The sequence below is a fragment of the Pseudopodoces humilis genome, chromosome 7, assembly GCF_049639895.1.
Source record: "Pseudopodoces humilis isolate 2021_Gansu_Grassland_sample_001 chromosome 7, ASM4963989v1, whole genome shotgun sequence".
NCBI classification, from domain to species: Eukaryota; Metazoa; Chordata; class Aves; order Passeriformes; family Paridae; genus Pseudopodoces; species Pseudopodoces humilis.
In genome coordinates, this window is record NC_142206.1 from 60,774,068 (window position 1) to 60,797,902 (window position 23,835).

The window sequence follows — 23,835 nt, forward strand, 5'->3', positions numbered from 1 at the left end:
TGAACCCCTCCTGAACCCTTCTGAACCCTTCTGAACCCTTCTGAACCCTTCTGAACCCCTCCTGAACCCTCCTGAACCCTCCTGAACCCTCCTGAACCCTTCTGAACCCTCCTGAACCCCTCCTGAACCCTTCTGGACCCTCCTGGACCCTCCTGAACCCCTCCTGAACCCTCCTGAACCCCTCCTGAACCCCTCCTGAACCCTCCTGAACCCTCCTGAACCCCTCCTGAACCCTCCTGAACCCTCCTGAACCCTCCTGAACCCTCCTGAACCCCTCCTGAACCCTCCTGAACCCTCCTGAACCCTTCTGAACCCCTCCTGAACCCTCCTGAACCCTCCTGAACCCTCCTGAACCCTCCTGAACCCTCCTGAACCCCTCCTGAACCCTCCTGAACCCCTCCTGAACCCTCCTGAACCCTCCTGAACCCCTCCTGAACCCCTCCTGAACCCCTCCTGAACCCTCCTGAACCCCTCCTGAACCCTCCTGAACCCTCCTGGAACACTTCTGAACCCTCCTGAACCCTTCTGAACCCTCCTGAACCCTCCTGAACCCTCCTGAACCCTCCTGAACCCCTCCTGAACCCCTCCTGAACCCTCCTGAACCCTCCTGAACCCCTCCTGAACCCCTCCTGAACCCTCCTGAACCCTCCTGAACCCTCCTGAACCCTCCTGAACCCCTCCTGAACCCTTCTGAACCCTCCTGAACCCTCCTGAACCCCTCCTGAACCCTCCTGAACCCTCCTGAACCCTCCTGAACCCTCCTGAACCCTCCTGAACCCTTCTGAACCCTCCTGAACCCTCCTGAACCCCTCCTGAACCCTCCTGAACCCCTCCTGAACCCCTCCTGAACCCCTCTTGAACCCTTCTGAACCCTCCTGAACCCTTCTGAACCCTCCTGAACCCTCCTGAACCCTCCTGAACGTAATTATTAAATATTAATTACTTAATTATTAAAAGTTAACTATATATATTTGTATTTTATATTTTTATATTTTACATTTCTATATTTAAAATATTATTTATTCAATGATTTAATTAGTAAAAATAATTTTTATACATATATTTTATATTTTCTTTTTATATTTTGCATTTCTTATATTTAAAATAGTATTTAATTATTAAAAATAAATTTTTATATGCATTTACTTTTTATATTTTCTTGTTCTATTCTATATTTTTTTCTATTTAAAATATTATTTACTTAATTATTTAATGATGCAAAATTATATATATATTTATAATTGATTTGTTTATATTTTATATTTCTCCTATTTAAAATATTATTTACTTAATTATTTAATGATGCAAAATTATATATATATTTATAATTGATTTGTTTATATTTTATATTTTTTCTATTATAATATTATTTACTTAATTATTTAATGATGCAAAATTATATATATATTTATAATTGATTTGTTTATATTTTATATTTCTCCTATTTAAAATATTATTTACTTAATTATTTAATGATGCAAAATTATATATATATTTATAATTGATTTGTTTATATTTTATATTTCTCCTATTTAAAATATTATTTACTTAATTACTTAATGTTAAGAATTATAGATATATTTATATTTTATATCTTTTCTATTTTATATTTTTTCTCTTTAAAATATTATTTAATTATTTAGCGATTAAAAAATTAATTAAAAAAAATATCTTTCTATTTTCTATTTTCTTTTTCGATTATTTTCTTTTCAGACCCCCCACACGCCCTAAAAAGCCACCAGCGCACGGTGGGGGTTGGTAATTATCACCAGTAAGTCACTGGTGCCTCACTGGGGCGATGCTGCTGGACACATCCAGCCGGGATTTTATTTTTTTGGGATAAAAAGAGGATGCAGCTCCAGGCACAGCCATCCCCTCTTAACGGCAGGAGAAAGTGGGGAGAGGGGGGAAATTAATTACAAAATTAAGGATACCACTGCAACATTTCCCTTTTTTATTTCGCTCCATAAAACCGGGATTTGTCCTACAAATCCCAAATCTCTGATTTTTTTCTGGCTGCCCCGGAATAGCGATGGAGCTGCAAGATTTGGAGCGACTGGAGAAGAGTCAGGGCAGCTTTATTTTTTATTTTAATTTTTTATTTTTTAATTTTTTTATTTTTATTTTTATTTTTATTTTTATTTTTATTTTTATTTTATTTTTTACTTTTTATTTTTATTTTATTTTTACTTTATTTATATTTTATATTTTATATTTTATATTTTATATTTTATATTTTATATTTTATATTTTATATTTTATATTTTATTTTATATTTTATTTTATTTTATTTTTTATTTTTTTATTTTATTTTTTATTTTATTTTTATTTTATTTTATTTTTACTTTATATTTATTTTTATTTTTTTATTTTAATTTTTTATTTATTTGTATTTTCATTTTATTTTTATTTTTTAATTTTTATTTTTTTATTTTTATTTTATTTTTTATTTATTTATATTTTCATTTTATTTTAAATTTTTTAAATTTATATTTTATTTTAATTTTAATTTTTATTTTTTATTTTTTGTTTTTATTTTTTTTTATTTTATTTTTAATTTTTATTTTTATTTTTATTTATTTATATTTTTTATTTATTTGTGTTTTCATTTTATTTTTATTTTATTTTTTTAATTTTTATTTTATTTTTATTTTTATTTTTAGTCATCTTTTAAATCCATGGAGCTGCAGGGAGCATCCCAGGGAAAAGGCCAGGCAGGATGGGAGCTCCAGGACCTTTCCCTCCCCTGGGAACCTCCCCCGTGCTGAGATGAAGCAGGGATGGAGTCAAATCATCAACGGGAGGGAAATTCACTCAATCCACCCCCATTTCCCCCTCGGGGAGGGGAGAGCTCCCTCCCCTCCTCACCTCCCCCAGACCCCTGTGCCAAACCCTTCCCCAGCTGCTTTGGGGGAAATTCCGGGTTTTTATAGGCCAGGGATGGAATCTGGAGGCTGCAGTTGGCAGCAGACAATGCAGTCCCCCTCCCAGAAATGGCTCATTCCCTCGTGCCGCCCCAAAAATGTCGGATTTTAGCAGAAATCAGCAATTATGGCCCCGGAGCCGCGGACGGTCAGCGCCCGCCCGCCCGGGGCCGAGGGATATTTTTAGAGGACAAAAGGGAATTTGCTGGGATAATAATAACAATTATTTCTGGAGCCTGTGGAAAAGGCGCTGGACGCTCCCGGAGCTGTGGATGCTGAAGGTGCCAGGGGAGGGGGGCACTCCAGAGGGGCACAGCCCCACAGCTCCATCCCTGTCCCTCTCCCAGGATTTGGAGGAGGGATGGATGGAAAAGGCAGGATCAGGGCCCCAGGCTCAAAATGGGACACGGCTGCACCCAGGACAGTGCTGGGAAAAACCACTCTGGGAGCTTTACTGATGCTGCTTCCCCATGGAAAACATCATCATCATCATCATCATCATCATCTTCAGGGAATCCCAGAAGGGTTTGGGTTGGAAAGGGACCTTAAATCCCATCCCATTCCCACCCCTGCCATGGGCAGGGACACCTTTCGCTATCCCAGGCTGCTCCAAGCCCTGTCCAGCCTGGCCTTGGATACTTCCAGGGATCCAGGGTTTCTCTGGGCACCCTGGGCTCCCCACCCTCCCAGGGCACAATTCCCAATTCCCAATATCCCATCCATGGCACTCCACACCCTCTCCCTGTGAGAGGATTAATCCACTGAGGATCATCAGGAGATGCTCCAGAAACTGGAAACGGGGACACAGAAAGGCTGTGGGTGTGGGTTCATTCCATAGTTTTCCTTGGCTGGAGGAAAGAGGTGCCAGGATCAGCAAACCTGGCAAAATCACATGGAAAAGAACCGGCCAATTATGTTCTGAGTTTAATTAGCACCAGTGGGAGATGGGAGGGTGGTCCTGGGTGCTGTGGAGGACAAAGGCAGCACAAACCTTCCATCAGACACTGGAGAATCCTCGTGTTCCACCCAAAAACATCCACTCAGGATCCTGCTCGGAGTCACACCTCGAACCAACCCTTGGGGAAAAGTCCCCTGGGTGCTGCTCCCAAATCCCCACCCCACATCCCAAAGGAGAGCCTGCCCCGAGCAGGGGAGGGAGGGAAGGAAGCAGAGGATGGGCTCACTCATCACACAGCAGGACTGGGGTTCTGGGGGGCTGGGACAGGCTCTGCCCTCCACAATGAGGGGTTCAACCCTTCATCCCCACAGCCCCTGAAGGTTGGGGACCCCCCTGAGCATCCCCACGGACACTCCGTACTCCCACTTATTTCAGGAGTTTATTTCTTCCCAACTCCAGAGCGTTGGAAGTGGCTGGCACTCCCACAAAATTCACCAAAAATCAGGATTGAAAGGCCCAGCCCACCCAACTGCCCTGCCTGAGGGCAGGAGTCGCCTTAACCTGCTCAAGGAGCAGCCTCATCCCCGCTCTCCAGAGCCAAAAACACAATAAATACAACTTTGTCCTTAAATTCAGCCGTGTTCCACCTCTCCCTTTAAAGCCTTTGAACATTTGACATCTCCAAGAGTCCAAGTGATGCAAACAACTTTCACTTTATTGTCACGTCCAGCCCTACTGCAAAAGGCACACAACGAACTTCATTGGTACAAAAGGATTTCGCTCCGGGGAATTCCGAGTGGTTTTCCTTGAGTTTTCTTTATTTTTAAATTTTATTTTTAATTTTTTTTTATTTTTTTTATTTTTTTTTTGCTCCTTTTGCAACACAGTCACCGGGCTCTCCCATCTCCCTGATGGGAAGATCCTTTCACAGAAAGGATTATTTTGTGCAGACAGACAGCTCCTTATTGCAGGGGGAACAGAGCCCCGAGGGCAGGCGGGGAAAACCGGGAATAAACCGGGAATAAACCGGGAATAAACCGGGAATAAACCGGGAATGTCCCCCAGCCCTGGCACTGCTCCTGTTTGTAGGGATGAGCTCCATCCCAGCCCAACTCCAACCTCATCACTCCAGCCCTGGATGCAGGATAACGGGATGGGGCTGCCCCCTCCCCATTTTGGAGCATTTTGAGTATTTTTTCACACAATGGATCCCTTTTTTGCCTCTCCAGCTCCGAGTTTCCGCAGGGTGAGGATCCCATGGAGAGCACCCAGAGGTTGCAGAGGGGGAAAAAGAGGCTGGGGATCAATTTGGGGAATTTTCCTGCCTGTGCCGGCACGGAAATTCACGCTGCTGGTGCAAACCCAGCCGTGGAGCTGGAGTCACAAACGTTATCCCAGCACCCAAAGAGAGTTTTTTTGGGGGTATTTGGTGGGCTTTCCCCCAAAGCAGAGCGGGGCACACAGCCCTGAGCCCCAGCAGCGTCCCTCCAGCTGCCCTGTGTGGATTTAGGGAGATAAAGATGCTTTAGGGACCCCCATCCTGCCCTGCTAACATTGGATATCGACATTATTCTCCAATAAAACCCCTCAGGCAGGGCCAGATCAAGCTCTGGGGTGGGGACACGGTGCCAGTGCCAGGGTCCCACAGCAGCTCCCCCATATCCCAGCATCCCAAGAGGTTGGGATTTTATTTGGGTTATTTTGGGTATAATTATTGGGGTTTTTATTTGTACTGTGCCTATAGCTACTCTCCGTTTCTTTTGGTACCAGCTCCCCTTTCTCAGCTCCCTCCCCCACCATTTCTTATAAAAATAAGATTGTGCTTATTTATAAAATAATTATAATTATTTTTTTTTTTGGTTTGTTTTTTTAAGAAAAGCTTCCAGTTTAAAAAAACAAAACAAAACAAAACAAAAACCAAAACAACGGTGGTATATCAAAATATGGCAAAACTTTGGCTGTCAATGGCTAAACTCTAATTAAAAATATCCACTACAAAGGCATTGTGCTGTGATAATTAACTCTGCAACGCTTCACCGACGGCAAATATTCCACCTGGGCTGGCTGCCTTCCCTGGGACACACTCAGAAACCACCCCTGGATTCTCCTAGCACGTCACCATCATCCTCTGGCAGGATTTTTTCCAGCTGTAAGACACCTAAAGACGCATGAAAAAGCCTTGGGAGAAGAGAAATGCAGCGGGAAGAGCCACACGGACGATACGGTCGGATGCGCGTTCTCCTCGAGAGGAAAGTCTGTTTTCTCACCTTAGTGCTTAGGAAAAAAAAATCAGGATTCTTGATAAGAGTTCGTGAAAGAAGAGAGGCAGATCCTTTGTATAAAAGGTGTTTCAGAGCAGGGATAAAATGCAAATGGGTCTATAAGATCCAGACATATATAAACATACATAGCTCGATATATTTATATATGTATCCTCTAGATATTCAATGTTTGGGGATTCATTATTGCATTATCCTTATAGGGGATTTATTATTTTCCATCCTCCATTGCTTTCTCTTTTTTTTTGGGGGGTGGGGGATTTTTGGTTTTGTTTTTTTTTTTTTGGTTTTGGGGTTTTGCTCCCCCCCAATAAAAACCAAAACTAGAAAAGAAAAAGATAAAAAATAAGTTGCAAATGGCTCTGAGAGCTTCCAGCCATCATCCACCTGGCTGGGACTGCTGTGGGCTGACCTCCAGCACGTGTTTTTTTTGGAAAAACTGGAATCATGCTCTGCCCCAGGAGCTGCTGGCCATGCCTTCCTCCATGGAACATCACCGTGCCCGGAGATCCCCGGCTGGTTATTGCTTAACTCTCCCTTCCCATACTGGCCTTTAGGGTTATTTACATTTCTTTGGCTTGGCTTGAACACGACAGTCTGGCACTTTCCAGCCACCCCAGAGTCACCTGGGGGCCAGGAGGGGGAGAGGCCACCTCGCCACGAGAAAACTCGGCTGGGCTTCTGCGGGCTCCGACCGAGCCGTGCTCCGCCCAGTCGGAATAAGACAACTTGTGTTTGGCACAAACTCCTCTGGGAATGCTCTCCGTGCCCCATCCCGCCCCTGATCCGGATAAATCCTCCAGCACCACGCTTCCCGTGGCTCGCAGGGAGCGGGGCAGGGCTGGGGGAAGGCGGCCTCGGAGCCTCCCCACGCTCAGACCACGAACTCGGGGACTTCGTCGTGGGTCAGATCCAAGGAGAAGTATTTGCTGGTTCTTTTCACCGGGAAGGTGTCCTGGATGTTGATGCACTGCTGGGCCAGGCAGCCGTTGCAGTAGAGCCCGTCCTCGTCCAGGCCGTGGGCGCAGCCGAAGGTGAAGCTCTGCGCCGTGTCCTGGCACAGGTTGGCCAGCTGCAAGAAGTCCTTCTGGTAGAGCCGGATGTCGTCCAGGCTCAGGCTGTGCCGGTCCGTCGACGTCTTGGGTTTCCTGCACGTCGTCTGGGAAAAGCCGAGAGGAGGCTCAGGAGCTGCCGGGGAGCCCCGGGGAGGGGGGAATTGCAAAGCCCCGATCCCGCGTTACCTGGGGTAGGGAATCGGTGCTCTGCCCCCGCAGCTTCACCACCGTCTCCGAGGAGCTGGAGGTGGAGGAGCTGATCTCCTTCACGATGAGTCCTGCACAGAGGAGGGTGCAAAGGTAAATTTGGGGTGGCTCAGCTCTTTTGGGATCCACTCCTGCTGTCCATGGGGACAAGGGCTGCCTCAGTGCAATGGGGTGCCTTCAACCCAACAGCTCCACCTGCAACCAGCATTACCTACAAAGCATCCCAAATCTGCCCCAAAATGGCATCCAAAGCTGTCCCCAGGGAGCCTGGCATCCCCAAAGACCTCCCAGTAGCTCCCAGCTCAGAGCTGGAAATGCAGGTGGGACTTTCTGGGTGCAGACAACGCTCCAGAGAAGATCATGGAGCCCAGCTGTTCCCCAGCACCGCCAAGGCCACCACTGCCCCGTGTCCCCAGGTGCCACATCCACATGGCTTTTCAATCCCTCCAGGGATGGGGACCCCACCGCTGCCCCGGGCAGCTGGGCCAGGGCTGGACAAACTTTCTCATGAAGAAATTTTCCCCAGTGTCCAATCCAAACCTCCCCTGGCACAATTTGAGAGAAATTCCCCTTTTCTTTACCCTGTCCCTCCTTCAGCCCATTGGGTGAACAGTTTTTCCCAGCATCCCAAATGGACACCCTGGGCTCGCTCTGCTCTGCCAAACACCAAAGATCCATGGAATGACCAGGCTTGGAAGGGACCTTAAAGACCACCTCGTTCCTGCTGCCGTGACTGGCGCTGGGGGATTGGGAAGAGAAGAGGCCACGACCTTACCTGAGTGCCCGTTGAACTTGCGGGACAGCAGCATGTCCTCGGTGATGTAGACGCACATGTCGGGGCTCACCTCCATCTCCCCAGCCTGCTCCAGCTCCCGGGGGTCATCCACCAGCATCTCGATCTCTGCCGGACACCAGCAGACAGGACAAGTCAGCCACGCGCCCTCAGAGCACCCTCCGAGGCCGGCGCCTGGAAAAGCCCAGCCGGCGCCTCACCGTCATCCTGGGAATCCTCCTCCAGCCGGTCCTTCCCGCCGCTCTCCACGCCGGAGGTGTGGGAGCTGCCGTGGCTGGTCATGGAGCTGCAGGTCTTCAGCTTGCGGTGGGCGCCGGCGCCGGAGAATCCGTCCTCGGGGCCCATCTCCCGGGGTTTGGGGTCGGCCTCGATGCCGGAGGTGTGGGAGCTGCTGTGGGAGGCGGTGGAGTGCCGGGACAGCCGCTTGTGCCGGATGCTGCCGGCGCTGCTGCCGCTGGCGCGCGAGCGCTTCTCCAGCTGCTCCATGTCCAGGTCCAGCGTGTCGCTGATGTAGGATTCCCGGTACTGCTTCTTCTCTGCAGGGGGGCACGGAATCAGCGGGATTCCCATGATCCCCGGGGCAAAGCGGAGCCCCCGGGAGGGCACGGGACACCCTGGCACACAAAGGAATTGTCACCCGAGCCCAGCGCGGTGGCACGGCTGGAGACGGCGCTGCCCCGGCGGCATTCAGGTGCAAAACCCCTGTGCTGGGCTCTTCCTCCAACTGGAGGGGAAGAGGAGGAGGAAGAGATGTCGAGGAAGAAGAGAAAGAAGATGGCAGAAAATGAGGAGAAGGAAAAGAAGAAAACAAAATGAGGAGGAAGAAGATGAGGATGAGGAGGAAGAAGATGAGGATGAGAAGGAAGAAGATGAAACAAGGAGGAAGAAGATGAGGATGAGGAGGAAGAAGACGAAACAAGGAGGAGGAAGGTGAGGATGAGAAGGAAGAAGATGAGGGTGAGGAGGAAGAAGATGAGGATGAGAAGGAAACAAGATGAAACAAGGGTGAAAAAAGGAGGAGGAAGATGAGGAGCAGGAGGAAGATGATGAAACAAGAAGGACAAAAATGAGGAGGAGGAAGAAGAGGAGAGGAGAGGAAAGAGGAGGATAAGGAAGAGAAAGGAAAATGAGAGGGGGAAAGACAAGAAAGGAGCAAGAAGAGGAGGAGGAGGGAGAGGATGAGAAAGAAGAGGAAGCGGAGGAGTAAGAGAAAGAGAAGGAAGAGGAGGAAGAAAAGAGTAGGATGAAGATGAGAAGAAGGAAGATGAGGACATGGAAGAAAAAAATGAGGAGGATGGTGAGGAGGAAGAAAACAAAAGAAGAGGGGGATGAAGATAAGAACAGGGAAGAAGATGAAGAGGACAAGGAAGAAAAAGACAAAAAATATGAGAAAGAGGAAGAAGCTGAGGCAGATGAGGAGGATGAAGAAGAGTAGGACAAGAAGAACAAATAAGAAAAAGAGGAAGAGGCGAAAGAGGAAGATGAGGAAGAGAAAGAGAAGATGAGGAGAGCAAAGAAGAGGAAGAAGACCTTATGCTTCCACCAGGATGAGGGACGCTGGGAGAGCTGTGCCAAAGCACCGGGCAGAACCGCGCCACCAGGGATGGCAGGGATGTGCCCGTCCCTGAGCATCCGCGGGGGCTGCGCGCACGGGGCCGGCACAAGACCCGGCTGCTCTCCCAGCTGTAAACCCCCTGTGGGAGCCTGTCCCGGCGGGATCGGGGCCTGGAGCACCTACCCTCATTCTCCTCCAGCCGGCGGACCTGGCGCAGCACGGGCTGCAGGTTCATGTAGAGCCGGTGGCTGCTGCTCAGCAGCTGCAGGAGGTGGCGCGAGCGCAGCGGGCAGCCCGTGTAGTAGATGAGCTTCCGAGCCGAGGGCAGCCCGTCCGGCAGGATCTCGAACTTCTTGCCCTGGGTGGGACAAGGGAGGCGTCAGCCCCGAGGAGGAGAACGCTCACAGGTTGTCATCACCTGCTGGGCTCTGTGAAAAAACATCCCGCGCCCACGTCCAGGCCCAAGAGATGCCCGGCTTGAGGATTGTGGAATCTCAGGGTGGTTTGGGGTGGAAGGGACCTTAACCCCCTTCCACCTTCCACCTTCCAACCCCCTTCCACCTTCCACTATCCCAGGTTGCTCCAAGCCCTGTCCAGCCTGGCCTTGGGCACTTTCAGAGATCCAGGGGCAGCCACAGCTGCTCTGGGCACCCTGTGCCAGGGCCTGCCCGCCCTCCCAGCCAGGAATTCCCAATTCCCAATCTCCCATCCATCCCTGCCCTCTGGCACTGGGAGCCATTCCCTGTGTCCTGTCCCTCCATCCCTTGTCCCCAGTCCCTCTCCAGCTCTCCTGGAGCCCCTTCAGGCCCTGCAAGGGGCTCTGAGCTCTTCCTGGAGCCTTCCCTTCTCCAGGTGAGCATTCCCAGCTCTCCCAGCCTGGCTCCATAGGAAATGGGGCTCCAGCCCATAGAGCACCTCCAAGGCTTTCTGTGGACCTGCTCCAACAGCTCCATATCCCTGCTGTGCTGAGGACCCTGGAGCTGGAAGCCGTGCTCCAGGTGGAGATGATGGCACTCACCACAAAAACCAGTTTCCCCACGTTTGTCCACGGGAAGTCGTAGAGCAGCTGCTTTTCCTCATCCAGGTTCTGCAAGAAGAGGAGAGGGAGCCATGGCTGAGGATCCTGGTAGGGGCAGGGAGCTGAGCTGAGCCACCACCTTCCTTCAGTCACCTACCTGGAAAATCTGGATGCCCCGTGTTGTCAGCCCCAGAGTCAGGGAGGCCTCCACTTCCCTTTTGTCCTAAGGGGGATAAAATGCTTTAAAATACACAATTTGCAGCATGAAGTTGATAAATCTGCTCCACCTCAGCCCAGGGATCCTCCCACAGTCACCCCAGTCACCATTCTATGATTTATGTGCCAAATTAAAAATGGAAAGGGACTTTGGGCACAGGCAGAGAGCGACAGGATAAGGGGGAATGCTTTTAAACCAAAAGAGAAGAGATTTAGATCAGATGTGAGGAAGAAATTATCCCTGTGAAGGCGGTGGGGCTGAAGCTGTGGCTGCCCCTGGATCCCTGGAAGTGTCCAAGGCCAGGTTGGAGCACTTTGGGATGGTGGAAGGTGTCCCTGCCCATGGCACAGGGTGAAACTGAACGAGCTTTAAGGTCCTTTCCAACCCAAACCATTCTGAGATGCCATCAAAACACCTCACGCTCTCCCAGCAAACAAACTCCTTTGTTCCCAGGAGAAAAACCCAGCCTGGATTTCTCAGGGAGGGCATTCCCAAAATCAAGATCCCAAGAGCCACAGGGCCAGGGCTCACCTTGTACAGCCTGTAGTAGTGCACGGCCACGTCGTCCAGCTTGACGGCCTCCTTGATGTACTTGAGATGGGCTTCCGAGGCCGTCAGGGCAAACTGGTCCTTGTGCATGTTGGGGACGTGCTTCAGGATGTAATCCTTGCCCCTCTTGGCAACCACCTGTTTGGAGGAGGAGAGAAGCTTGTCCAGGGCTGGGAGAGCTCCTGGGAGCGGTGGTTTCAAGGGAAAAGGGTAAATTGGAGCTTTGTTCTAGAGACCTCCAAGCAAAAACTAAATAATGACAGCAGCCAGTGACTTCTTGCCAGCGGGATTTCCCACTGGGAACTCTGCTCCCTGTGCCCATCCCACGGTGACACCTGTGCTGGGACAGGGACAGTCACATACGGACTCCCTGCGTGGCCCAGGGCCAGCACTCCTCAGTGACGTGTGTGAACAAAGGAGAAGCGGGCAGATTTTCGGACAAAACCGAGAAAAGAGGTTGGGAAGGAGAAGAAAAGGCACCAGGGACAGGTTTGAGCACCTAAAGGGGCTCCAGGAGAGCTGGAGAGGGACTGGGGACAAGGGATGGAGGGACAGGACACAGGGAATGGCTTCCACTGCCAGAGGGCAGGGTTAGATGGGATATTGGGAATTGGGAATTCCTGGCTGGGAGGGTGGGGAGGCCCTGGCACAGGGTGCCCAGAGAAGCTGTGGCTGTCCCCGGATCCTTGGAAGTGTCCAAGGCCAGGCTGGACAGCGCTTGGAGCATCCTGGGATAGTGGGAGGTGTCCCTGCCATGGCAGGGGGTGGAACTGGATGATTTTTAAGATCCTTCCAACCCAAACCATTCAGGGATTCTGTGATTTTCTGCCACCAGTTCCCAAAGGGCTGCACCTGATGGTGCTGGGGCAATTCCCGCAGAGAATCCCCCAGGAGCATCCCTGCAGCTCACAGGGAATTCCCCACCAGCCCCACACACAACCCTTTTCCATCCCCACAGCTCTCCCAGGTTATTTATAACCAGGATATTTCCCCAGGCAGCCAGAGGCCTCCGAGCACCAACCTCAGAGAAGGGACCACACCAGGATTTCTTACCCAGGCAGGGAAATAGGCCTCAGGCTCGAAGTACTTCCCGTAGTGCTTGTTCCTCTTGAAGTCTCCCAGGTCGGCTTGCAGGGCGAAGGCAGTGAGCAGGAAATAAGCCTCTTCCCTCAGCACACACTGCGAGTGCAGCACCTGCTTCCTCAGGTGCCAGTAGTAGTAGTAGCGAGCTGTCCTGTCACTGTGGGAGGGACAGGGGACACGGGGAGGAGTGAGCAGCCAGGGGACACCCTGGGGATGCCCTCAGGGAGGGGTCACCAAAGGGTTTTGCTCCCTCTTTTCCCTGTTTGTTCAAATTCCCGCTCGGCGGCGCGAAGGTGGGAATACCGCTTCACCAGCCAGGTGGGATAAACCCCCTCAAAAAGTTGTGTGCAGGTGCCACTGTGCCCCCAAAGCCCTGGCAGTCATTTTATCCCCAAAAACAGCAGCTGCAGCTCCCACCCAGCCATGTAAGTTCAAACCAGGCTGTGCTAAACCCCGAAACACTTCGTCCCCACACCCCGAATGTCATCGCTGGCTGGGGGCAGTGTCCCCACCTGCCCCTGTGGGAAACCACTCAGCACCCACCCAGAAACGGCCCATAAAGCTTTTGGGATGTGCTCAGCACCCCAGGGCACCCCGAGGGGGCACACAGAGCCCAGGAGGTGCCCCTGGAGGTGGGCACGCCCTACCTGATGAGCCGCCCGTTCTCCACGTAGTACTGCACTCGGAAGTGGATGATCATCGGGGGCCCAAACTGGTCGATCCCCTGGAATGGAGGAGGTTTTCAGGAATGCCGTGGGGATCCCAGCATCACACCCCAGCCCCTCACCTCAGCTCTCTGGGCTCGTGTCTGGCACGGCCACGCCACGGCACTGATGCCATTTTTGTCCCTCAGTTAAGAGTTTGGCACCCGTTTTTCCACACAAAATGCTGGAGATGAAGGGGAGTTGGATTTTAAAAAGCAGGTGTGATAAGCCCAGCAACACCTCACTGCTGCTCTCCCTCTCCCAGACCATCATCCACCAGCTCTGCAGCCTGGACACCAGCCCCCCCCCCAAGCGCTGAAAGAATGAGGAGGAAAACCCCAAATTGATTTTAGGATTTGGAAGAAAGGGCCTCAAAAATTCTGCTGAAGGGTAAGGGAGGAAAAGAAAAATCAGAGGGGAAAAAAAAAAAAACAACCCCAAAGCTCCAGGGACGGAGCTGGGACACACGGTGGCACTTAAGAGTGATGTGATTTTGGCACCAGGGGTGTGATTCTACACATCCACCCCCCAGCCCCACAGTGCCTAAATGCCCCCCGCCCCACCCCTCGGCAGCATTCCCGGGTCCTGGAAGTGACCTGCGACGGGGACAGAGGTGGCCTTACTGCCGTCAGCTCTCCATGCAAGACCTCACCGCTGACCTTGCTGGCCTCCTTCTTCCACTCCTTGGGGCAGTACTTGTAGAGTTTCTGGGCCAGGTCCATGTACACGTGCTCATTGTCTGGGAGGGACAGAGGTGGCATCAGCATCCCCAGCTGTCCCCCGCCTCCCACCGTGACCCGTTAGTGGGGGTGGTGGGAACTGGGACCTCCTCGTCTCCAAAAGCGTTCATTTTTACACTGAAGCCCCTGACTTACTCTGGATGACGCTGAGCCCGAAGAGGTGACAATCCTTCAGCCTCAGGAGGTCACACACCTGCACCAGTAACTCTTGGCACAAAATCTTCACCTGTAAAAAAAACCCTTGAATGAGCCCCCGCTGCATCTGTGCCCGCCTCAGCCGGGCAGGGAGCACCAAACCCCTCAGCAGGACCCCGAGCAGGATGGGGGGTGACAGGATGGGCTGTGGGGCTCAGGGGACCCTGGGGAGCCCCCAAAAGTCTGGGGTGCAGGAGCACAGGGGTGGGATGCTCAAAGGAGCACGGGGCAGCAGCGGGTGGTGGAGGAACCCAGCACTGGGGAGATGTTTTGGGGGCAGAAATCAGAATATTCACAGTCTCATCCTCCAACCTGGATGACTTCCATCATCCCAGGCTGCTCCAAAGCCATCCAACTTGGCTTTGGACACTTCCAGGGATCCAGGGGCAGCCACAGCTTCTCTGGGTACCCTGTGCCAGGGCCTCCCCACCCTCACAGGCCACGATTTATTCCTGTTATCTAATCTGAATCCTCTTTAAGTTTAAAACCATTCCTCTTATCGTTATCCACCTCTTTCCAAAACTCTCTCCATCTTTCTTACAAGCTCCCTTTAAGTTCTGAAAGGAATTTCAACATTTTCCCGCCTCCAAAGCAACATTGGGTGGGGGCAAATTAAAAAAAATCACCAAAAAGTGGGGGAACTTCACATTCAGTGCTCCATCCCCATCAGAGACAAAGCCCCTCCCGTTAATTCCCTGGGCCAGAGGAGGCTGAAGAGCCATCCAGAAGGGATTAGGCTGAAGGATGGGGCTCGTGGGATGCCAAATAGCGGCAGAGCGTAAAACACCGCCGCGACCTTCGGGGGAACAACTCGTGTGCGTTTCCCCGGTGGGGAGAGGCCAGGCAGGCTCCAAAGGGAATCCCAGGAGCAAACCCAGGGCATGCAAACACAACCCCAGGGGGGTGATGGAAATGTCAGCGCTCGGGGGGTTCCTCACGTTGATGATGATGTTGAGGGAGTCGTCGTTGGGGAGGAAGATGCACACGCTGCGCCGGTCCTGCATGACTCTGTTGTTGTGGAAAGGCAGCTTGTTCATCGTGCTCTGGGCAGGGGGCTCGGGGTGGCTGGTGGGGGGCACCTCAGCGGCGGGCCGGGGCGGCCTCGGGCTCCGCGGGTGCCATCCCTGTGGGAAAAAGCGGGGAGTGAGCCCTGGGCCACACCCTCAGCTCCACATCTGCATCCCCCATCCTTCCCACCCACCAGCATGTCCCCACACCGTGTGGGATCACGGTCGAGGTGTCCCCCAAAACCCCTGAGCACATCCCAAAGCAGCCACCCTCCTGCCAACCCCATGGCTTTTGGCCCAGCCCCAAAAAACCGGAGCCAGCAGTTTGATTTCTCCCGGAAAAACACCAGGGAAGGCTTTTCTGGCGTGATTAAAATAAATAGAAGTTTATCTGCTGGGAATAACCCGGCTGGGCCAGCAAGGAGCTGTGCTGGAAGCAGGAGGTTTCCCTGCCAGCCATGGAAATGCGAGGAAATGCTGTGGGGTGCCGTAAGAGGATCCCCACGCCCCTTCCAACATCCTTCCCCCCAGTTCTGACTCTTTACTGGGGTGAAATAAAGCAATCCAAGCACCGACAGGGATTTGCAGATTGGAATTGCCCTTCAGAGCCAACAAACCCATCCCAACACTGACCCCAGGAAATTCTCATTTCCGAGGGTGAACGTTCCCAAAGCCCTTTTTACCCTGCCATCCACGAGGACACGAATTCCCACGTGACACCAAGAGGATGGACTTCAAACTCTGACCTAGTTCAGCCCTTTCCTGCCCCAGATTTACTCTGGCACCCAGAGCGTCTCCCTCGTCACCAAATATTTGCTTTGGTCTAAATGGAAGCGCCTTTGGCTTCGGAAAACCTGGAATTCGCGATATTTGTGCGGCAGCACGGGGAAAAGTGCCCCGAGGTGACTTTTTGGTGGCGTTTCCTGGGGTTTTGCAGAAGTTGGGGAACCTGGAGGTGATGTTTTCCCATGGCCAGGGCGCTCTGGGGCCGCGCCACGGAGGTTGTGTCCGTGCAGGGCGGATTCCGTGCGCGGCATCCATGGATTTCAAATACGCATTGCGCCCGTGCATCGCGTGCACGCCTTGGGATGGTGCATTGCAGCCATGTATTGCATCCATGTGTTGCATCCCTGCATCCTGGCCATGCATCACACCTATGCATTGCACCCGTGCATTATGACAGCTGTGCATTGAGCTGCAACATCACGGCATCCATGAATCTGTGCATTGCAGCACTGCATTGTGGTGCCCATAAATTGCGTTGGAACATCATGGCATCCACGCAGTGCATCTGTGCATTGCAGAAATGCATCATGGCATCTGTGCATTGCAGCACTGCATTGTGGTGCCCATAAATTGCGTTGGAACATCATGGCATCCACGCAGTGCATCTGTGCATTGCAGAAATGCATCATGGCATCTGTGCATTGCAGCACTGCATTGTGGTGCCCATAAATTGTGTTGGAACCTCATGGATTACATCTGTTGCACCCGTGCAGCACAGATGTGCATCCTGTCCATGCACCTACACACTGCACCCATGGATTGTGGTATCCATGCATTGAGCTGCAACATCACGGCATCCGTGCATCTGTGCATTGCAGCACTGCATTGTGGGATCCATAAATTGTGTTGGAACCTCATCCATGCATTGCAGAGATGTGCAGCACAGACTTGCATCCTGGCCATGCATTGAACCTACACATTGCACCCATGCATTGCAGTATTTGTGCATTGAGTTGGAACCTGATGGCATCCATGCAGTGCATCTGTGCATTGCAGAAATGCATCATGGCATCCATGCAGTGCAGCAGTGCATTGTGGTGCCCATAAATTGTTTTGGAACCTCATGGCATCCATGCATGGCATCCGTGCAGCACAGATGTGCATCCTTGCCCCATGCATTGAACCTACACATTGCACCCATGCATTGTGGCATCCTTGCATTGAGCTGGAACCTCATGGCACCCAGGCAGTGCATCTGTGCATTGCAGCAGTGCATTGTGGTGTCCATAAATTGTGTTGGAACCTCACGGCATCCATGTGTTGCACCTGTGCAGCGCAGATGTGCATCCTGGCCCCATGCACCTACACGTTGCATTGCGTCATCCGTGCATTGAGCTGCAACATCACGGCACCCATGCAGTGCATCTGTGCATTGCAGCAGTGCATTGTGGTGTCATAAATTGAGTCGGAACCTCACGGCACCCATGCAGTGCCTCCCTGCAGCACAGCTCTGCCCCGTGGCCGTGCCATGGGATCCGTGCTCTGAGGCTGTGCCAGCGCCGCGGCCGGGCCGGGACGTGGCCGATGCCGACGGGAGCCAGGTTGGTTTCAGGGCTCATTAGAGATCCCAGCGTGCACGGAATGGGGCTGAAGGAATTTGGCAGGGCCCGGCCGCTCCCGGGCACCAGCGTGATGTGACTTGCTGGGCTGGGGAGGGGCCGCGTTCCCGGCAAAGCAGCCGTGTCCTGGGGCTCCTCCAGCAGCCTCCGTGCCCTGCTCCCACCCAGAGGGCTCCTCAAGGCCCAGGGGTGCAGCACAGCTTCTTCCCGCGGCAGCTCCCTGGGCTGCAGCCGGCTCAAAATTCCAGCCATGGGCTGAGCTTCTGGAGAATCCATCACCGGGATTCTCTCCCCAACATGGGCAGGAACACCTTCCGCTATCCCAGGTTGCTCCAAACCCTGTCCAACATGGAAAACTTCCAAGGATGGGGCAGCCACAGCTACCCTGGGCAGCCTGGGCCAGGGCCTCTCCTCCCTCCAAGAATTCCTTCCCAATATCCCATCTAACCTTGGCCTCTGCCAGTTTAAACCCATTCCCTGTGTCCTGTTGTTCTCTGGCGTTCTGGGGCTGCTCATCCCCACACCAGTCACTGCATTTCCTCCTCCTCCTGCAGCCTGGATTGGTCCCAGAGCACCAGGGATTAAACCACACACGAGCTGGCGTCAGCAGAGCATGAACATCAGAGGGGGAAAAAATCCCAACCCCAAACCGTATATTTTGGTATTTGTACAGAAAACATCCCAGTTCCCGCTGCTGAACGGCAAAATTCCTTCAGCCCACCACACAGGGACGGTCCCTACGGAGATTCCCTCAGTTCCAGGTGCTTCCCAGGGGCTCTTCCAGCCCTGGGAACTGCAGGGATTCAGCGAGGGGACACACAAAGCCCTTTCCAGGGTGCTGTGCCTGCAGCAGCCCCGGCCAGACGCCGGCAAATTCTTTCCGAGCATCTGCAGCTCGTTCCGACAATGTCGGCTTTGATTCCCTGGGACCCCGCGCCGCTGCCCCCGCCGAGCCACCGCTGCTCCAGAGGGAGTCTGGAGAGGAGGCACAAACATGGAAGCATGGAATGGTTTGGGTTGGAAAGATCGAGCCCAACCTTCCCGGCTCTGAGCTGGAAAGATCCTGGATTGGAGGGAGAGCCCCCCCTGGATTGCCCCACAGCAGAGGGGGTGACACAGATCACCCCACACTCCAAGCAGGAACCTCCACTCCGGGCAGTCTTCCAAAGGGTTTTCCATCCCAAGTCAGCTGGATAAAACACTGGGAATGAGGACTCGGGCATGGATCAGCAGAGTGAGGAGATCCAGATCTTCCAGCCACGTTTTCCCTGCTATGGGGAAATGAGCATTAAAACTCCATAGGAAGGCACTGGAAACTGCTCGTGACTCCAGAGCCGTGCCGAGAAAATTCCTTGATCCGCTGTGTTTTCCAGGCTCAGGCTGCTGGAATATTGTCTCCCTCCCTGGCGCTGATGCCATGGGATAAATCCCATCGCAAAGCTCCGCTGCAATGAAAACATCCTGCAAAAAACCTGGGAAAAGCAGCCGGGGCTGGCGCTGCTGACTCGGCGAGGGATTTGTTCATCCCGGGGTCCTGCAAACACATCCGAGGGCAGGCAGAGCCTGGGATTGGTTCAGATGGGGGTGCTGGTGCAGGCTTTCGTCAGAAATAGAAATTTGGATGTAATTCCAGGGTGAGGAGTGAACATTGCTTGAACTTGCTGGCTGAGGTGGGGTTTTCTTCCAGATTCCGTGCACGTGAAACGAGGCTGGGTGGATGTGCAGCGTTGTTCCCTCTCCGTGGATTTCAATGGATTTCAATGGATTTAGGAAGTGGCAGAGTCTCCATCCTGGTGGGTTTGGGTCAGCTTTGTCCTTCTGTGGTACCCATGTGGACATGCCAGTGCCCCCCATTCAACCCAGCCACGACCCAGAGCATCCAGGCAGATCCTTCCCATTTCTCCATCATCCCTCCTTGCCAAAAAACCCATCCCTGTCAGACATCTCCATCCCAGGAGGAATTTAACAGCCATGTGGCTGTGGCACTTGGGGACACGGGTTATTGGTGGCCCCGGCAGTGCTGGGGGAATGGTTGATTACAATCCTAGAGTTCTTTTCCGACCTAAATAACTCCAACACTCCCCGATTCTAACCCACCTCCAGGCTTTTGTTCCAGCCCTCCTGAAGCACCCCGGGGGCGAGGGAAGGGATCCAGCCCAGGACCCACACGTAGGCAGGGGCCATCCCGCAGCCAGAGGCTGCCCAGAGCGCGGGGCGAGACGGGAAGATGAATTCACGGGGCAGGAATTTCTTGTTTTGAAGAGTCTGGAGTGGGTCTCACCCCACATCACAGGCACAGGTATGCACAGAGCTGTTATTACAAGTTTTAGGGCCGTCCCTTAATGCAGCTTCTCCGAACCCAAAAGCCAGATTAATTCCTGCTTGCGGTTGCCCCGTAATTAAAATCGTCTCCAATTCTTCGTGAACTCAACAGTTTCCTCCTAATGAAGAGAGGCAGATGAAAGAGACCTTCACTGGGAAAAAGGACTCGGTTATAAATATTCCATTACTTCATCCGCCACAAAAGCTATTTGGATGCTGGAAACTCAGCCTGGGCAGCCAGGGGCCGGCCCCCACCAGCCCCAGCAGATGCCCCCGAGTGCTGGGGGTATCCAAAAAGCCTCTCCAAGGAAAATTCCTCCAGGAGCTCGCCTGTCTCCACCTCTTCAACGTTCTCCTTCATCCTCCTCTCCCTTGGCTACTGCAGTGGGACAACAGCGATGGGCAGGGCCACGTGGATCATCCTAAAAATGGGATGATGTCCCCTCCTGCTAGGGATGAGCCCCAAGGGACGTCACATTCCATGGAGGAGCACAGGAAGCTCAGGAAACTGCTCCCCTGCCTGTCTTGTCGTGCACGGAGCAGAATCCAGCCTGGAAGCGCTGATTTTCCGTCCAACCCACAGCAGAGCCACCCCAGGCCTCTTCATTCCCTGACTTTGCAGCACTAAAATATAAATAAAGCGTCCCAGCCTCCGCCAGGATGGACACAGAGATGGATTTCTCCTGGCAAGGGCTCCAGGGAGGGGAGGGACAATGCCTGCTCTTCCTCTTCCCTGCCCTGCTTCCATCCGATTTCCCTCTGGGAAACTTTGCCTGAGCCTTTGGGATTAGAACAATATCAAGGCTGGCTTGGAGAGGGTTGTGCTCAGGGCAGCCCAGCTCTCCCATCCAGCTCCAGAGCCTGTCCCATGGCATTCCCAGGCATTTTAGGAACCATCCCCCAGCACCTCCCAGAGCTCTGATCCCACTCCCAGGATGACAGGCATCGCTCCCAAGGCTGCACATGGATGTGGAGCACTGCCTTTGCTCCCCTCCCCGTGGGCAGGCTGCAGCCCACACCACCAGCAGCTGCCATAAATCCCTTGGGATTTGGCTGCGGGATCCCTGGACCACAAAGCAGCCCCAAGGCCCAGAGTCACCATCCCGAATTCCTGCGCCACAGAAAGCACAGCCCTGAGTCTCCAAACCACGGAGCTCCCTATTTAGAAATTAAAGTCGTATTTTAAACTTAATTAACAATGTAATATTATATAATTAATAATGTCACGTAAACATGAATATTAATAATATGCAAAGATTGATATTAACATTATTTTCTATAATAACACACCCCCAAGATGCTCTGGCCCTGGGCAAACCCTTCCTTCCCAGTAGGAGGCACTTTTGGGGAGCCCCATTCCCAATATCCCGCTCACAGGCACACTCCTCCACATGGGATTGGTGCCCAAACCCATTCCCACTCTGGGAAATGTGCAGAGCCTGCTGCACACGGAGGGGGGAAAAAAATAGGATTCAAAGTGCTCTGCAGACACACAAGAACCCAAAAACCAGCTCCATTTTATGCCAAAATATTCAAATCCATGCCTGGACTATCCGGAGCTCCTGCTGCCCTCTGTGGCGTCCTCGCCTCCAGCTCCAAATCCAACAAAACAAAGCCAAACCAAGTTCCTGATTTTTTTAATCCTGGGGCGGGCAGAGGGAGATTTGTCTTCCCTCAGCAGCGCCGCTCTCCAGTTTTCCAGCTGGGAAAGCTCCTCAGCCACGCCACAGCCTCCATCAACTTCCCTGCCCCGGCCGCAATCGGGGAAAGCTTTTTGGGAAAAATATCCTAAGCCCACTTTTCAGTCAAGGGGGGGAAAAAAAAGCAGCATAAAACTCAATTAAGGAGCAGGCAGATATTTTAACCAGTGCCATGGTTTGTATACTCCATCTGGAGTCCAAAGGCTGCCGGGTTTTTTTTTTAGCAGGAGGGAACTGACATCATCTTAATTTCAAATTCCCATTTATTTTTACATCTGGTCTGAATTAATCTTTCTCAGCGTCCTGACTTTCATGTAATGGAATAATTGCTTACAGACTCGGGGTTTAAAGAGCCTGAATAAACCCAGTTTAAAAAAAAAAAAAAAAAAAAAAGAAACCCTTTAAAAACCCATAGTAAAAATCCAGTACCTAGAACCAAACTCCAATATGCCTTCGGGATTGGGAATTTTAAACGGAACATCTCTTTCAGGCAAGAGAGCTCGAATTAATCCCAGCTCTATCCAAGATTCGGAGAGGGAGAGCGAGCCCTGTGGAAAAACACCAACACAAACCAGCCCAGAATTAGGCAGAGCAGCAAAGCTCCATCAGCGCCACGCGGAAGCATCTCTGGAAAAGCAGAGTTTGGCTTAGAGGGAAAAACATCCTGATGGCCAGAAAGGCGCTGGCCATGAGCAGGAAGAGGATGAAGCGGGAATGGGAGACGGCAGAGAAGGTGGTGGGGGAGGGCAGGGGCATGGCAGGGTCGGGATGTGCCTCACTCCCACGGGCAAGGACGCAGCAACACCAAGGATGGTCCTGGGAAAGCTCAGCCCAAATTTCTCCGCTGCCACGAGGGCGCCGGGGCAGATAAAGCCCGGCTTAGGAGCTGCACGGATTTCTCCTCGCCGCTTCCAGAACGTGGCAGGGATGCGCATTCCCGCTGGGAAAGGCGGAGCACCCCGAGCACCTCCAGGGGTGGGGGGCAGCCGTGGGTGAGGGCAGCCCGGGGGTCCCACAGGTGGCTGTGAGCCAGGAGCAGGAAGATCCAGGGATGAGAGGAGCGCAGGTACGGGAACCAAGAGATGATGGCAGCCATGGCTGAGGGCACCTGTGGGTCACCAGGACCCACAAAAGAGCTGTCACAGAGGACCCAGGGGTGAGGGGACCCGCTGGGGATGAGGACATTCGGGTGTGCGTGGCCCAGGGACAAGGGGACCCCATGGGGGACAGTAAAGCGGGAATGAGGGGACCCACGGATGATGGCACCTGTGGGTGAGTGTGACCTGACATCAAGGGCTCCCATGGGAGAGGGGACACGGTGGCCCACGGCTGAGCGAGACCAGTGACCCAGGGGCAGGGAGATCTGCGGGCGAGCGTGCCCCAGGGGCCAGGGGTCCCGGAGATGTGGGGTGCCGTGGGCGAGCGTGCCCCAGGGGCGAGGGGTCCCGGAGATGTGGGGTGCCGTGGGCGAGCGTGCCCCAGGGGCGAGGGGTCCCGGAGATGTGGGGTGCCGTGGGCGAGCGTGCCCCAGGGGCGAGGGGTCCCGTGGGCGAGCGCGCCCGTGGAGCGCGCCCTGCGCCGGAGCGGGTCCGGGGTGGTCGCGGCCGTGTCGTGGCCGTGTCGTGGCCGTGTCGCGGCCGTCGGGGGCCGTGGGGGGGTTCCGGCGGAGCCGCAGCTCCCGCGGGCGGGCGGAGGAAATGACTCGCATTCCTGCAGCCGGGGCCGCTCGCACCGCTCCGGCTCCAACTCGCCCCCGAGCGCAACAAGCGGCCGAGCCGGGCCCACCCGCGGGGGCGAGCCCGGCCGGACCGGGCCGAGCCAAAGCGAACCGAAAGGAGCTGAAAGGAGCGGAACCGGGCTGAGCCGAGCCGGGCTGAGCCGAGCCGGGAGCGCGGTGCGGGGTGCCGGGCACGCACCTACCTGCGGCTGCGGGAGCGCGCTGCCTGCCGGCCGTGCCGAACCGAACCGAACCGAGCCGTGCCCAAGCCCGCCGAGCCGAGCCGAGCCGAGCCGTGCCCAACCCAGCCCAGCCCATCCCGCCGCCCCCGCCCCTCCCCGGGCCGCCCCGCACCGCCCCGAGCGGCACCGGCACCGCCTCCCGCCCCGGCGCCCTGCCCGGGACAGCGGGGAAAGGCTCGGGAACGGGGCGGCCCCGGGTAGGAGAGGCGAGTGTTGGCCCCGGAGAAGGCGTGGGGAGCCGGGCAGCCGCCGCCACGGTGCCCACGAAAGGCTCCGGGGAGAGCC

General features: G+C 53.3%; 1 protein-coding gene across 5 annotated transcripts in view; it reads right to left on the minus strand.

Moving 5' to 3' along the window:
- Positions 1 to 6,361: 6,361 nt before the first annotated feature.
- FRMD6 (FERM domain containing 6) overlaps positions 6,362 to 23,835 on the minus strand; it is a 36,029-nt gene continuing 18,555 nt past the window's right edge. The window contains exons 1-15 of one of the 5 annotated variants that reach the window (XM_005528579.3): positions 23,512 to 23,631; positions 22,021 to 22,139; positions 15,156 to 15,341; positions 14,158 to 14,248; positions 13,942 to 14,021; positions 13,226 to 13,302; positions 12,549 to 12,735; positions 11,478 to 11,633; positions 10,887 to 10,952; positions 10,730 to 10,798; positions 9,895 to 10,069; positions 8,357 to 8,692; positions 8,139 to 8,264; positions 7,343 to 7,434; positions 6,362 to 7,260 (exon numbers count right to left, since the gene is read on the minus strand). In XM_005528579.3, coding sequence (XP_005528636.2) covers positions 6,976 to 7,260; positions 7,343 to 7,434; positions 8,139 to 8,264; positions 8,357 to 8,692; positions 9,895 to 10,069; positions 10,730 to 10,798; positions 10,887 to 10,952; positions 11,478 to 11,633; positions 12,549 to 12,735; positions 13,226 to 13,302; positions 13,942 to 14,021; positions 14,158 to 14,248; positions 15,156 to 15,254 — 1,839 coding nt within the window. In that variant the 5' untranslated portion in view covers positions 15,255 to 15,341; positions 22,021 to 22,139; positions 23,512 to 23,631 and the 3' untranslated portion in view covers positions 6,362 to 6,975. Of the gene's footprint in view, positions 7,261 to 7,342; positions 7,435 to 8,138; positions 8,265 to 8,356; positions 8,693 to 9,894; positions 10,070 to 10,729; positions 10,799 to 10,886; positions 10,953 to 11,477; positions 11,634 to 12,548; positions 12,736 to 13,225; positions 13,303 to 13,878; positions 14,022 to 14,157; positions 14,249 to 15,155; positions 15,342 to 19,666; positions 19,686 to 22,020; positions 22,140 to 23,507; positions 23,632 to 23,835 lie in introns of those variants that run through there. The other 4 variants (XM_014257505.2, XM_014257506.2, XM_014257507.2 and 1 more) reach the window with 4 other exon arrangements.